Here is a 15,784-nt window from a genome sequence, read left to right as displayed (position 1 = left end):
AACAAGATATAAATGCTTGGAAATATATGTATTTAATAGTATGTGGTTTTCTAGTAAAGTGCAGTTCCTTTAAACAAGATAATATTTTGCCTAGTTTATAGAAATCTCCAGTAAAGAATCATAATTCCCCAAGCTGGTTTATTATAGTCAATTTTGGCTTTAGGTCCTTAGAAAATAATAAAATCTGAAAAGCAGACCAAATGTCTGCAGTGTGCAAAGGGCGGAAGACAAAATAACATGTGGGTACCAAGCTGTAAAACATTTAAAAATTCTATTACATCAGATTCAAGTTCAAAAGGCTTTGGAACTGAATGTGATTATTAAATGCTAAGAAAATCCAAAACTACATCCAACTGCATGAAAAGCTGGGGGCTGGGCAGGGCACAGGGAGGGAGAGGGGGCTAGGAATTAGCAGACCTGCCTTATAATCTTACTCCAGTCTGTTCGCTGGGGAGCCTCGGGCAAACTACTTGTCCCCTCTGAGCCTCAGTTTCTTCTCACAAGAAGTACCTTCTCTGCCAGTGTTGCCATCAATGTAAAATTATGTGCCACACGGAAACTTCAGGGCACTCTAAAAATCCAAGGCGCTGTTAATTTTAAACCACATAAAAGCAGTGAAGATACTACATCACCCACGGCTGCCTGAGAGGTATTTGGAGATGTGTTTATTTGTGTGGTGAGGAGATAAAATGCTTTAAATGAGTATTAGACCAGATCATAATTAGTGGTTTGCTTTCAAAGGAAGCTCCTTCTAAGGACTCCATGCGACCAGAACTTGACTTCCCCACGGTTCGTGTTGGAGGGAAGCCTGTGAGAATGAGGAGGAGGCCCACTGAGGGCTCAACGGGAGCAATCCTGTGCTTCTCCTGCGGGGTGGAGCTTACTGAGATCCTGGGGCTGCAGGGCTGCCCAGCCCAGACCCCACTCTCCCTCCTCCTCTCCTTCTCCAGCCCACCACTGCGCAGGACTGCCTCCATTGTGGGGAAGGGGGTGGGCATCATGTGTCCCCAGCTGAAATCAATCAAGCCGGATTCCCTCACAGAATCATTAAAGGCTCACAGTCACCAGCTAACTTGATGAAATATGCTCTGGACAGGGCCGAGAGTCACCACATGATCATGCTTGTGACGGCTGCGGATTGTGCTGTCTGAACTACTGCCCATCCTGATGATGGAAATGGTGAGAGGGGCTGCTCAGGAGGGCACCTAGGAGGCAAGCAGTGGGGAGCGATGTGGGGCAGGGGTTCTGCAGCTACCAACGCTAAGCGGTGGTCAGTGGACCCCACGAAGAGAAGCCATGGAGAAACGGTCGGGGGAGCAGCTCCCCTTCTTCAGACTGCCACTGTCTTACAGGGACAGAAAGTGTCCCAAAGACAGGCAGAGGAGGAACTTTCCAGAACAAAGTGGACACTAGCATCAATAATCAAAGTTTCCAATGGTGCTGCTCCCAAATGAACAACAGCAGCAAGTCCTGTATTGGGCAATAAAAAGGAAATCAGGTATTGTTCCCCATGAGAGAATCCTTGGAAGCTTGTACCGAAAATAAGGAAGGCTGTCCAAAGAACAGGGAGCACTGAGCAGCAGGGTACAGACGAGATGGGCTAGAACAACTAAGAAAACCCGCCAGGGAGGCATGGAAGCAGAGCAGTCCAGGCCACTTTGGAGAAGCAAAGAGCTGTCAAACAAAGGGTCCCTAATGGCATGACAGGAGGGTGCCATCACCAGCGTGTGGCAGCTGCTCAGTGCTACAGAGCAAGGCAGAGGTTCGGGGCCAGGCTGTGTCTCTGGAAGCGGGAGGGAGGCCCAGCCAGAAGGTGTGATGTGTGCTAGGTGGTAAGTGGCTGAGCTTCTCAGCCTGGCTTCAGACGTAGTGGGGTGGGGGGTTACTGGCATTGGAGGACAATTCCTCCCCCTCGTTACCTGTTAAAAGGGTCTTGTTGAAAACACTCCTTCCAAACCATGGAAGCTACTGCCCTGGACATCAGGTAAGAGTAATACTTGGCACCATAGCCCACAAGGTGGCTGAATCGAAGCTGCCAGGCCTGCCAAAAGAAAAACACAGGACAGGAAATATGAAGTCTTTGTATTTTCAGAACACAAGGGAAGCACATAAGGAAAACCGCAAAGGTTTTAATTTAAATTTAACTCTAGAGGGCCGTGTCACTCATGATAGTAGTATTTTCCCACATTTTATACACTGTTATGGACTGGTGTGTCCCCAAAGTCCATATGTTGAAGCCCTAACCCCAATACCTCAGAATGTGACTGTATTGGAGACAGGGCCTTTAAAAGGGTGGTCAAGCTAAACTGAAGCAGTTAGGGTGGGCCCTAATCCAGTAGGACTGGAGTCCTTACAAGAAGGGAAAGACACGGGGGATGGGCTCCGAGGAAAGATCACATGAGGGCACAGCAAGAAGGTGGTCGTCTGCAGGCCAAGGAGAGGGGCCTCGAAGAAACCAAGTCTGCCACATCTAATTGTTTCCAAGTTCATCGCTGCTGGGACTCATTTCTGTGACAGACACGGAGAGAGGACAGCCCACAGTCAGGAGGAGGGGTGAAGATAATGGAGCAGGGATGGACTTCCACATCTGCTGTAGCCTGCTAGGAATGCCCGGTCATCCATACCAGGAGAGGGAATTATGGGTCTGGCACTGGGTGCATCCATTTCTTTCTTCCTTTCTTCCTTCCTTTCTTCCTTCCTTCCTTCCTTCCTTCCTTCCTTCCTTCCTTCCTTCCTTCTTTCCTTCCTTTTTTGGAGTTTTGGAGGACAATGATGTAGTTATTGTAAAAAAGGCCATGTGCGTTTTCATGGAAGAATACTCTTCCACTGGAAAATTCTCGTCCAACAAATACTGTTCTTCCTTGGTACGTAGAGGCTGAAACAACTACATTCTGACTGGTTGGTAGTAGGAAGGTCATCCAAGTGCCAACGCATAAACTTACCACAGCCATTCACGGTAGCGTTGCTACAACAAAAGCTAGAATTACGAAAGAGGTCCTCAAAAGACATATTTATGACCTAAAATTTTTTACTTTTCTAAAACAAACATGCACTAATCCACTGTCTCCTAATGTGTGCTTTAGTTGGCATTACATTTTTTGAGAAAAAAAATTGAAGCCTAAGTTTCTTTTTTAAAGATGTAACCAAAAAACTGAGCTTTATTCAGTTTTTTGGTTTTTAATGAGAGATGGATATATTATTTTTTCATTCATAATTTAATTTTTTCACTTTTTTAATGGAGGTATAATTGATACATTACTTTCAAGTGTACAACATAATGATTCAATGTTTGTATATATTTTTAAATGATCACCACAATAAGTCTAAAAGCCTGTTTTCTTTTTTAACAAAGATAATCATTCTCTAACAAATATTTTAATTCCCCGGAAAATAAAGTATAAGGTGTAATCCTTACCATAAACCTATAAACTAGATAAGCAAATTCTACCTGATTAAGAACAAAGATTTTAAAAAACAGTTCTTTGCTCACAGTGTGTGGCAAGTTTTAGAACACAGTCTATCTAAGTCTTCTATCTACTACACAGGGACTCTAACAATGAGATCACAGCGCTATTACTCTCTGCGTGTCTCCAACACATTAAGACAAATATTTTGTCTGCACTGAGCAAAGGATCTGTTATAAAAGAAGGTGTGCTAATGTGACATTGTGTGTCAACCACACTTGAATTTAAAAAAAAAGAAACTATGAAAAAAAAAGGAACAGCGCAAATAAATGGAAAGTTGCAAATGGGAGAAAAAAAAAAAAAAAAGGAAGGTGTGCTGGAGCGCCGAAACTGATTTTGAACATAAGGGTATCAGGGCCGAGAGAAACAATGACCCTCCGTTTTCACTTTCTCTGTTTTCCAAAATGGCTATGCTTGGAAGTTAAGTGAGCACCTTGGGAGTCATGCTCTGAAGGGAAAGAGACGTGTCCCTTGCTCCTGTGGTGTGCCATGCTGGGCCATCTGTGACAGTGAGATCCCAGCCGTGGGGAGCCCCACGCGGGGAGCATGGTTTCTGACTGCACGAAGCCAGCGCCACCACTGGGTGGGGGCACTCACAAGGCTGTTATCTGCGGTCTGTTACAGAAACCAGACCCGGATCCTTCCTCATTGGCCCCAGGCACAGGTGCCAGCACCATGAACACAGGAAGCGCGGGTGGAGCTGAGGCCCTAGAAGACGAACTGTGGCCTCACCTGGGATGGGAGAATGTGACTGCACGTTCTCCAGCCAACAGGTATCCTCAGTGGGGCATAGGGGGCATGGAAAGTAGAGACAGGCTTTCTGTCCCATCCTGTTTCCTATGCAAGTGGTATTTAAGTTGAAGGCAAATAAGTCAAGGACCATCTTTGGGTCAAATTCCATTATGATAAACTTTGAGTAACTAAATTTTTAGTCAAAGGGTTGGATCTCTCGGAATTCATTTATAACACATACAACAGTTCTGTATACTCTGTCTTATTACAAAAGGGGGATCTATGTCAATTTTTGTGTTATGCTGGCATCTTAATGGACCACTGGTAATCTTTCTCATATAAAGCCACCGGGATACAATGCTATCTCTTGTAATGGAATATGGCCTGCTGTTTTAGTCTGATATTCCATTGATACTGGTTCTTATGCTACTGGTGATGTCAATCAACCTCTCTCAAGGTGGACGCCTCAAGACAGGAAGCACCCTGTTGAAGGGGTCCTGTCTTTGAAACGTCTTCTTGGTGATCTGCCATAACTAGTGTGGTAGCGTTTGTAGTACAGAGCAGAGTTTAATTTAGTCTAGATTCCAGCTGCATGCAGTTTTTTGTTGCCTTGAAAGCAGGCCTTCTTCAATAGAGGCATTTGATTCGAGCTAAGAAATTTCTAAGTTCGTTCGTGTCATCAGCTCATAACTAAGTCCTCACATAAACAGAGTAATAAAAATGAGACCTTTCAGAAGTGTAGAAAGAGACATCAGGGTTTGTGCAATGCTCAATTTCCTGAGCTGCCACGGCGTCTGCCTTATAGCAACATGCCTCCCTGGATCCAGATATCCTGGCACAATGCGCACCTCGTTGTGTCTTGTTCTTTAATTACAGGTTTGAGTTCAGTACTACACCCTTTCCGTACCTCAAGACACACTAGATAAATTACACCCACCTGACACCTTTCATCAGTGGTTTGCAAGTTTATGGTGGACGAAGACCTACAGTTCCACTGCTGTGTAACCACAAAGAGCTGAATTCCTTCTAATTCAACCTAATATTAAGTCTTTGCTATAATTTCACTCGTTTGTCAGGAAAAGGAAAAGACAGCCTTTCATTTTAAGCTCAGAAATGACGACATGCTCTTCCTTTGAAGTCGAAGCATTTTTCTTCCTAAGGGACACTGTTGGATGGACAGACATTTTCACCCTTCCTTTGTTTTTTTGTTTGTTGTTGTTGTTGTTGTTGTTGTTTTTAATAAAGATTTTATTTACTTATCTGAGAGAGAGAGAGAACAAGCAGTAGGGAGGGGCAGAGGGAGAGAGAGAGGGAGAAGCAGACTCCTTGCTGAGCAGGAAGCCTGATGCAGGACTCGATCCCAGGTCCAAGAGATCATGACCTGAGCTGAAGACAGACGCTTAACTGACTGAGCCACCTAGGCGCCCCTTCACCCTTCCTTTTAAGTGTAATGTGCAGATCTGGTCTTAAAACAAAGGATACAAATACCTTTGTAGTTTTTCTTTTATTCTGACTGGAAGTGTAGATTTTCCAACACTGACACTATCCCAAGGCACAGCTATTACAGACTTCTTGGTCAGACACTCTAAGTGATTCCACAAACAAGAATGTGGAACAGGTGAAGAACATTCTAGAAACTCTGTGGAAACTATCACTTGCTTTAGAACTCAGGAAAGGGGAGGCCCTTTGAGGATTCTTATTCACTGTAGCTCCTTCCTAATCACATGATTTTCCTCCAAACAAATTAAGGACAGGGTCAAGAATGGAAAGGCAGCAAAGGAGCTGGTTACCTACTATCTACTTCAGTTTCAGACCCAGAAGAGGGGCCAGTGCAGAGTAAGCACCCATTAACTACATGTTAAATGTTCAGTGGTGGAACTAATCATTTTTCTTAGTTATACTCTCAAAAATCACATCATTTTTTCTTCTCTAGCTACATGTGTATAAATGCATTTAGCTAAACTTTATTTTAAAACAGTCTTACCGGTGACATTAATTGCATGAGAACAGGAATGACACCCATTGTGTCTTTGGTGTGTGTCATACAAACTGAAATTTCCTTAAGAGCAAAGACCACAATACTGTGTCTATGTCTGGACTTGGCACTGTATGGGGACTACAACAGGAATTCAACAGCGGTCTGCTGGATGGATGGATGAATGGATGGATGAACAGACACTGTAGGATTTTTTCAGGATGATGCTCAATGTTACTGAAAAATTAGCCTTTGACTGCAATGAGGAGGCCAGGAATAATATCCTTATCGCAAACAAGAGGATATTACAGAGCTAAAAGCAAATTTTGGATCTTATGCTGACTATGAATAATAGTTGTTTTTTTAAACTACATTTTTTACTGCATTATTTGATAGATGATATAAGACTTTCGAGGCTAATTTTGACGCCTGATCTGCAGGTCTGGACTATGTACATGATCTGTGTCGTGCTTCCTAGGGTGTGCAGACTCTAAACAAACAACGGCCTGGCAATACCGTGCAAGCTCATAAAGGCCTACTGCTCAGTGTGTACCTGTCATCATTAGGGTAACTAAAAGACAACTCGATAGAAAGAAGCAAATTCCTGAGCTAGTCTTTATGGACAGACCATTTTGATGTTTTACATTCTCTACACACAATACTGTTGGTTTGTGGAGTACCTCTTATGATACCAAATCTCTGGCATCCAACAGTGGTCAACCACAATGGAAAGCAGAAGGAGATATTTTTTGATCTGCCTTCTCATGTTTATATTCTCTCTCTCTTAATGTATGTGTACATATATATTTTCCATGAATCAATATGGACTGGTACTTTTAATTTGATTTAAAAAAGTCCCTATTGACACTTTACCAAAACCTGAGAAATGACAGTGTCAAACAAGCAGGAATTCTGCGTTTGTAATATAAAGTGATTTTAAATGAAACACAGCTATTGTGCTTGACAACCTTTCAAGTGGCCCCCATGATCTCATTCACACCTTTGTGAAATCATTCCCCTTGACTGTGGGCAGCTGTGCCTTGCTTCTAACTAGCAGACTATGGCAACAGCAGTGGAAGGTCACCTTCATGATGAGTTGTCTGGTTAGCAGACTCACTCTAGAAACCCTCCGTGCTGTCCTGAGGAAGTCAGAAGCCCTGTTGGAGAAGCCCACCTGGTAGGAAGCCAGGCAAACCTTCTCGGATCTGGGAGGAAGGATTTAAGATGTGAGAATGGTCTCTCAGACATAGGGGTGTCCTATAGCTGACAGCAAGAAGTTGGGGCCCTGGGTCTCACAGCTGCAAAGATAGGAATTCTGCCAATGACCCAGGTGAGGCAGTCAGGCCCCAGATGAGACTGCAGTTGGCGGACACCTTGGCTGCAGCCTGTGACACCCGAGCACGGGATGCTGCTATGCTGGGCTCTGCCTCCTGACACACAGAAACTGAGATGGCGACTGGTTTAAGCCAGGAAGTTTGTGGTAATTTGTTACATGGCAATAGAAAATGTGTATTATTATTTAGTTCGAAAAGTGAGAGTTGTCTTCAGAAGTACTACTAAGAGAAATGAGCCCCTGAAAACATGGAAGGGATACCTGTATTTATTAAACGTCTCTGTCAAAATCTTTTGAGGATGACATTTTTTATAGATATTTTGTAAATTTTTATAAATAGTTTAACATTTTACATTTTACAAACAGAATCAAGAAAGAGTAATTTGGTCAAGGCTTCCGGCAGAGATTGTTAAGCAAGCCCTCCTCATTTCCTTCTTCCTCTTAGAAACAGAATCACATTCTTTCCCCCAACACGTCTGAGCAAGGCTGCAGTTGCTCTGGCAGAGACTACACTTCCCAGGCTTCCTCGAGTGGCTACGCTATGTTCTCGTATGCGCGGGTGAGTGGAGGTAATGTGTACAACCCTGTCCTTCAAAAGAACGCTGCTTATCCCCCTTCTTTCCCCCTCTCTGCTGGCCTTGAGAAGTGACCTTGGACGCAGATCAAAGGCACATGTTGAGGAGCCACCAGTCCGCCAGCCCTATCCGCACACCCTTGCCTTGTCAGGCAGGAGGAAGTGAACTGCTATCTGATTTAAGTCACTGTATTTTGTTTTTCCAACTGATGACCACACAGGTCCCATGTGTGGAGACAGAACTCACAGCCAGGTGTCTTTCTAAAATCAATGCCCATGCTCTCTTGCTCTCTTGCTACTCCATACTGCACATCCTAAAGTATCGAATTGAATGATGTGACCTACTGCTCTCCACTAATGGGAATATTACAATCACCCTAATTTCAAATTCTGGACCCTCAGAACATATTCCTATGCATGATTTATGTGTTTATATTTGACACCCACGACTTAGAATTTAATTTCTATCTTACCAGCTTAATCACATCCAAAACACACCACGTAGCTTTTTTTACAGCTAAAAAAGGAAAGACCTTATACACATGATAATAAGAGTAAGTGTTATAATAAGTTAAAATGTTAACACTGCTGGACTTGGGAGAGGCCTCTGGGACCTATGAGTGGCCAATAGCTGACAGCCAGGGGAAGGCTGGTTTGTGTATATTAATCCTAAACCTAAGTATAATAATAAGAGTAAGTTAAAATGTTAACACTGTTCTCCAGTATGTAAAAATATTTATCCACGTTACATAAATCCTTCTCCACATTACCATTCAAACTTGAATAATTTCCCAAGTGCCATTAAGAGAATTTTCTAACCCCAAAACAGACTCCTATGCCGTATTTGTGTGTTTATGACACAAATCCTAATGACAACTGGAAGACATTTTCTATGCTAATGATAGAATTATGGCCTATTTTCAGAAGACCCAGTGTTAGAAGAAAAAATCATTCTTAACAAACTGACCAAATCTCTTCAGGTAATTAATATCATTATCAATGCACAAAATATTAATTGGTGGCACATCTCTTTAGTATGTCAATCTCAATTGTCAGTTTTCTTTACATATGGATATTGGGGAAAAAAAGCTTCAAAAAAACAAAAACCCTGGAAATACTGGAATGTATCTGTCAAAGCTAATCCATTAGCACAGAAAAAGTGTGGATGATTCAAATGTTTATGTTGTTAAAGTGCTTATTAGGTGAAACATGGATAGATGATATTAATCTAAGTAAATAAGATAATAAATGAAAAACAGCAAGCATGAAACTGTAACCAAGACACACTGGCCTTTTCCTTCCTTAACACTGCTCCTTAACATTGCTTTTCCCCTTGCCTGAACCATCTCACAAGAAAAAGGAGGTTCGTCTCCATTCTAAAGGAACCCATGCTCAGGCAATGAGAACTGCCACAGAATATGAGGGCTTCTGTGATCAGGAGGCCACCCAGGAGAGCAAGAGGGACCCCTGTAAGAACAGGACACAATCAGGCACAGCTCTGGTATGAATACATTCACCGAAAGAAGTGGGATACTAAAACAAACAGAAAACAATTGGCAAAATGGCCACAGTAATTCCATACCTAACAATAATTACTCTAAATGTAAATGGACTGGATTCTCCAATTAAAAGACACAGAGTGGCTGGCTGGATTTTTTCTTTTTTTTTTTAAAGACCCAACTATGCTGCTGACAAAAGACTCACTTCAGCTTTAAGGACACACAAAGGCTCAACGTGCAGGGATGTAAAAATATATTCCATGCAAACGGGAAGCAAAAAAGAACAAGGATAGCTATACTTACGTCAGAAAAAATAAACTTTAAGACAAAACAGTAACAGAGAAAAAGAAGGTCATTATTTAGTGTTAATATAGTCGATTCATCAAGAAGATAGAACAGCTGTAAATATATATGCTCCCAACATCAGAGCACCTAAATATGTTAAGCAAATGTTAACATATCTGAAGAGTAAAACAGACCTAATCAGACAGTAATAGCAGGAAACTTCAATACCTGACTTTCAGCAATGGATAGACCATCCAGACAGAAAACCAACAGGGACACATTAGCCTTGAACCATTCTTTTGATCAAATGGTCCTAACAGACATATCATTCCATCCAACAACAGCAGACTACATATTCTTCTCAAGCACACACAGAACATTCTCCAGCACAGATTATATGACAGGTCACAAAACAAGTCTTACCAAATTTAAGAAGACCAAAATCATACCAAGTATCTTTTCTGACCACAATGACATGAAACTGGATGTTAATAACAGGAGGAAAGCTTGAAAATTCACAAATATTTGGAAATTCAACAACATAGTTCTGAACTAATGGGCCAAAGAAGAAACCAAAAGGCAAAATCAAAAAATATCTTGAAACAAACAAAAACAAAGGTGCAATGTATCAAAATCTATGAGATATTGCAAAAGCAGATTTAAGATGGAAGATCTCAAAAAAATAAAAAAAAAAATCAACCTAACTTTATACCTTAAGGAACTAGAAAAAGAGGAACCAATTAAGTCCAAAGTTAGCAGAAGGAAGGAAATAACAAAGATCAGAGTGGAAATACATGAAATAGTGACTAGAAGACAATAGAAAATAATGAAATGAACAGGTTTTTTTTTTTAAAGATGTATTTATTTATTTTGGGGGGAGGGGCAGAGGGAGAAGGAGAGTAAGAATCCTTAAGCAGACTCCCCACTGAGCACAGAGCCAGACGTGGGGCTTAATCTCAGGACCCTAAGATTATAACCCAAGATGAAATCAAGAGTTGGCCACGCAACCGAATGAGCCACCTAGTGCCCCTAAAACAGTTTTGTTTTTTTAAAGAAACAAAATAGATGAACCATGTCCAGATATACCAAGAGAAGAAGTGAGAGGGTAAGGTAGTATTAGTAATGAAAGAAAATATTACAACTGATACCACAGAAATACACAGGATCATAAGAGACTATAAATAATTATACACCAACAAATCGGATAACCTAGAAGAAATGGATGCATTCCTAGAAATATAAAATCTACCAAGACTGAATCAAGAAAAAATAGGAAATCTGAACAAACAGATTACTAGTAAGGAGACTGAATCAGGAATTAAAAATCTCCTAACAAACACGAGTCCAAGACCAGATGTCTTCACAGGTGAATTCCACCAAATGTTTAAAAAGGAACTAATACCAATCTCTCTCAAATTCTTTGGGGAAAAAAAAAGAGAGAGAGAAGAAGAAGAGGAGAGAACACTTCCAAACTCATTTTGGGAGCCCAGCATTGTGATGATACGAAGAGAAGACAAGGATACTATAAGAAAATTACAGGCCAATATCCTTGAGGAATACAAATGTAAAAATCCTCAACAAAATATCAGCAAACTCAATTAAACAGTACATCAAAAGGATCATAAACCATGATCAGTGGTATTTATTCCAGAGATGTAAGCATGGTTCAACAGCCCCAAATCAATCATTGTGATACATCACATTAACAAAAGGGTGGATAAAAATCATACGATAATCTCAATAGATGCAGGAAAAGCATCAGACAAAATTCAACATCCAATCATAATAATTCAATATCCAATCATGATAAAAACTCTCAACAAACTGGGTACAGAGGAAATGTACCTCAACATATTAAATGCCATCTATGACAAACCTCATGCCATGCCAAACGTCAGCTAACTTCATACTCGATGATGAAAACAGTGAAACATTTTCCTCTAAGGTAAGGAAGTAGGCAAAAATGCCCATTCTTGGCACTTTTCTCAGTGTAGTACAAGAAGTTCTAGCCAGAGCAATTATGAAAGAAAATGAAATAAAAGGCATACAAATCAGAAAACAAGTAAAAATGTCTCTATGGTGACATGATAGTACATACAGAAAACCCTAAAAACTCAACACAAAAAAAGTGTTAGGCTAATAAAAAATTTATTAAGTTGCAGGATATAAAATCAATGTATAGAAATCAGTTGCATTTGTATACCAACAATGAACTCTCAGAAAGAGAAATTAAGAAAACAATTCCATTCACAATTGCATCAAAAAGAATAAAATATTTAGGAATATAACTGTTGAAGGGAAAGTTTATACACTGAAAGCTACTGAAGAAGACACAAATGGGAAGCTATTTCGTGTTCATGGATTGGAAGAATTACTATTGCTAAAATGACCATACTACCCAAAGCCATCTATAGATTCAATGCAGTCCCTAGCAAAATTCTAATGGCATTTTCCACACAATTAGAAAAAACAATCCTAAAATTTGTATGAAACGACAAAAGACCCCCAATAGCCAAAGCAATCTTGAGAAAGAAGAACAAAGCTGGAGACAACAGGCTTCCTAATTCCAAACTATATTACAAAGTCATAGTAATCAAAACAGTATGGCATTGCAGGGAGGAAGCAAGATGGCAGAAGAGTAGGGGTCCTCGTTTCATCTGGTCCCTTGAATTTAGCTAGATAACTATCAATCATTCTGAACTATAAATTCAACCTGAGATGTAAGCAAAGAATTGCTGAGATTCTACAAACAGAAAAGCGACCACTTTTTTGCAAGGTAGGAGGTGTGGAGAAGTGTATTGGAGGGGATATATGGGATGATAAACAGCAGGGGGAGGGAGCCTCTGAAAGCAGGCTATCAGGAAGTGATATAGCCCTAGAGCACAAAATCAGAACTTTTAGGAATCTGCTCCAGTGAGAGAAATCCCTGCCTGAAAGGTGCTCAGGTGGCAAAGAGGACAGAATCCTAAGTGGGACAATGTGATCTCTGGATTCCCAGGGGTCACAGAAACAGAGGTGCCAGAGCCAGCAGAATTTCCAAGCACTGTAGTGGGTAACCTGGTAGGTCAGCAAGCCGGGAGTGGGCTCTCAGCTCGGTTTGCCATAATCGCAAACCGGGGCACAATTGGACAACCACTCTCTGGGCAGGGGCCCTGTAAGTGGCAGGCCTGCTGCAACCCTCCTCCGTCCCCTGGGAGGATCAGCGCGGTGTGCACTGCAGGAGTCTCCAGAGTTTGGCACAAACAAAAGGGAAGATTGCTTTTCCCTGAGGGTTTACTGAAGACAGGGGCTATGAGCTTTTCAGCTCTGGGGCTGGAGTTGGGGCTTGGTCATTTTAATTTTCATTCTCTAAGTGGTGGCACAGAAAGCCCTCAGGGAACAAAAGCCACACAGAAGAAACTGAAGCATCTTACACTGAACCCAGCACCCTGGCAAGGGGCAGTGCAACTTCACCCAGGCAAAGATACCTGAGAATCGGCACGGCAGGCCCCTCCCACAGAAGACCAGCTGGAACACCAGGGGAATACCAAGTTTGCCACGGACACAGAACTGCACAACTCCAGCACTAGGGGAAAATAGTATATAGAATTCAAAGTTTTTTCTCATGATTTTTTATATTTCAGTTTAAATTTTTCCTTTCCTTTTTTTTTCTTTTCAGCTAGTTTTTTATTTTATCAACTCTTTGTTTCTAAGTCTTTTTTTAACTTTCATTTTTACATTTATGTTTTATAGATACATTCTTCATTTTTGGCTTCCTTTTACTGTATTCAATTTTATTTGTGTGTGTGTATATATATATAATGTTTTGCTTTCTTTACAGTTTTGGGATTTAGTGTCTTCTAACAAACAGACCAAAATACACCCAGGACCATGTGGATCACCTGTTTTGTCCATCAAGGAGATTATATTCTCTTCTTTTTCCCTTTTTTTTTTCTTTTGATTTCTGACCTCTTAGGATTTGTCTGGTGTGTACTTCACTTGGGTTGTGGTTGATATTTTTGATTCTTGTTTATCCATTCTTCTCTGGGCAAAATGACTAGAAGGAGAAATTCACAACAAAGGAAAGAACCAGAGGTAATACTCTCTGCCACAGATCTAATCGATATGGATATAAGTAAAATCTCAGAGCTGGAATTCAGGATAATGATTATAAAGTTACTAGCTGGGCTTGAAAAAAGCATAAAAGAGACTAGATAATCTCTTAGTGCAGAAATAAAATCTAATCAGGCTGAAATTAAAACTCTTTAACTGACATGCAGCCTAAATTGGATGCTCTAACAGGTAGGATAAATAAGGAGGAAGACAGAGTCCATGACATAGAAGACAAGATGATGGAAAGGAAGGAAGCTAAGAAAAAGAAAAAGAACAACTAACGGACCATGAGGGGAGGCTTCAAGAAATCAGCGATGGCATAAAGTGAAACAATATTAGAATTATTGGGGTCCCAGAGGAAGAAGAAAGAGAGAGGGACAGAAGGTATATTTGAGCAAATCATAGCCAAGAACTTCCCTAACCTGGGGAAGAAAACAGGCATTCAAGTTCAAGAGGTAGAGAGAATGCCCCCCCAAATCAATAAAAATAGATTAATACCCCAACATATAATAGTGAAGCTTGCAAATTTCAGAGATAAAGAGAAAATCCTGAAAGCAGTCTGAGGCAAGAGCTCCTTAACCTACAATGATAGAAAAATTAGACTGGTAGCAGACCTATACACAGAGACCTGGAAGGCCAGAAAGGGCTGGCATGTTATATTCAGGGTATTAATGAGAAAAACACGCAACCAAGAATACTTTATCCAGCAAGGCTCTCATTCAGAATGGAAGGAGCGATAAAAGAGCTACCAGGACAAACAGAAACTAAAAGAATTTTAGTAATCTCTAACCAGCCCTGCAAAAATTTTAAAGAGGATTCTGTAAGCGAAGAGAGAGCCCAAAAGTAATACAGACCAGAAAGAAAAGAGACAATCTACAGAAACATGGACTTTACAGGTAATAAAATGGTGCTAAATTCATATCTGTCAATAGTTACTCTGAATGTAAATGGGCTAAATGCTCCAATCAAAAGACAAAGGATATCAGATTGGATAAAAAAAAAAAAAAGCAAGACCCATCCATATGCTGTCTACAAGAGACCCATTATAGACCTAAAGACACTACCAGATTGAAAGTGAAGGGGTGGAGAACCATTTATCATGCCAATGGATATCAAAAGAAAGCTGGAGTAGCAATACTCCTATCAGACAAATCATATTTTAAACCAAAGATTGTAGTAAGGGATGAAGAAGGACACTATATCACACATAAAGGATCTGTCCAACAAGAAGATCTAACAATTATAAATACTTATGCTCCTAACTTGGGAGCAGCCAATTATATCAACCAATTAATAACCTAATTAAAGAAACACATTGATAATAATACAATAATAGTAGGGGACTTCAACATCCCACTCACAGCAATGGACAGATCATCTAAGCAGATCAATAAGGAAACAAGGGCTTTGAATGACACTGGACCAAATGGATTTCACAGATACATACAGAGCCTCCCATCCTAAAGCAATAGAACACACATTCTTCTCAAGTGTACCTGGAACTTTCTACAGAATAGGTCACATACTGGGTCACACATCAGGTCTCAACTGATCCCAAAAGATTGGGATTTTTTCCCTGCATATTTTCAGACCAAATGCTTTGAAACTGGAACTCAATTACAAGAGGAAATTGGAAGGAATTCAAACACTTGGAGGTTAAAGAGCATCCAACTAAAGAATGAATGAGTCAATCAGGAAATTAAAGAAGAATTTTAAAAAATTATGGCAACAAATGAAAATGAAAACACAACTGTTCAAAACCTTTGGGATACCGCAAAGGTGGTCCTAAGAGCAATACAAGCCATTCTCAAAAAATTAGAAAAGTCTCAA

The 15,784-nt window shown here is 40.7% G+C and overlaps 1 protein-coding gene across 4 annotated transcripts in view; it reads right to left on the bottom strand.

Annotated features, from left to right (window-relative positions):
- The window catches only part of MIPEP (mitochondrial intermediate peptidase), a 203,196-nt gene that overhangs the window by 31,260 nt on the left and 156,152 nt on the right, over positions 1–15,784 (bottom strand). For all 4 annotated transcript variants that reach the window (XM_026493001.4, XM_026493004.4, XM_048215623.2 and 1 more), the window contains exon 17: positions 1,920–2,041. In XM_026493001.4, coding sequence (XP_026348786.2) covers positions 1,920–2,041 — 122 coding nt within the window. The remainder of the gene's footprint in view (positions 1–1,919; positions 2,042–15,784) is intronic.

Source organism: Ursus arctos, unplaced genomic scaffold (genome assembly GCF_023065955.2).
Source record: "Ursus arctos isolate Adak ecotype North America unplaced genomic scaffold, UrsArc2.0 scaffold_10, whole genome shotgun sequence".
Lineage (NCBI taxonomy): Eukaryota > Metazoa > Chordata > Mammalia > Carnivora > Ursidae > Ursus > Ursus arctos.
The sequence above is the reverse complement of the archived record's forward strand: the minus strand, read 5'-3'. Positions and strand labels throughout refer to the sequence as shown.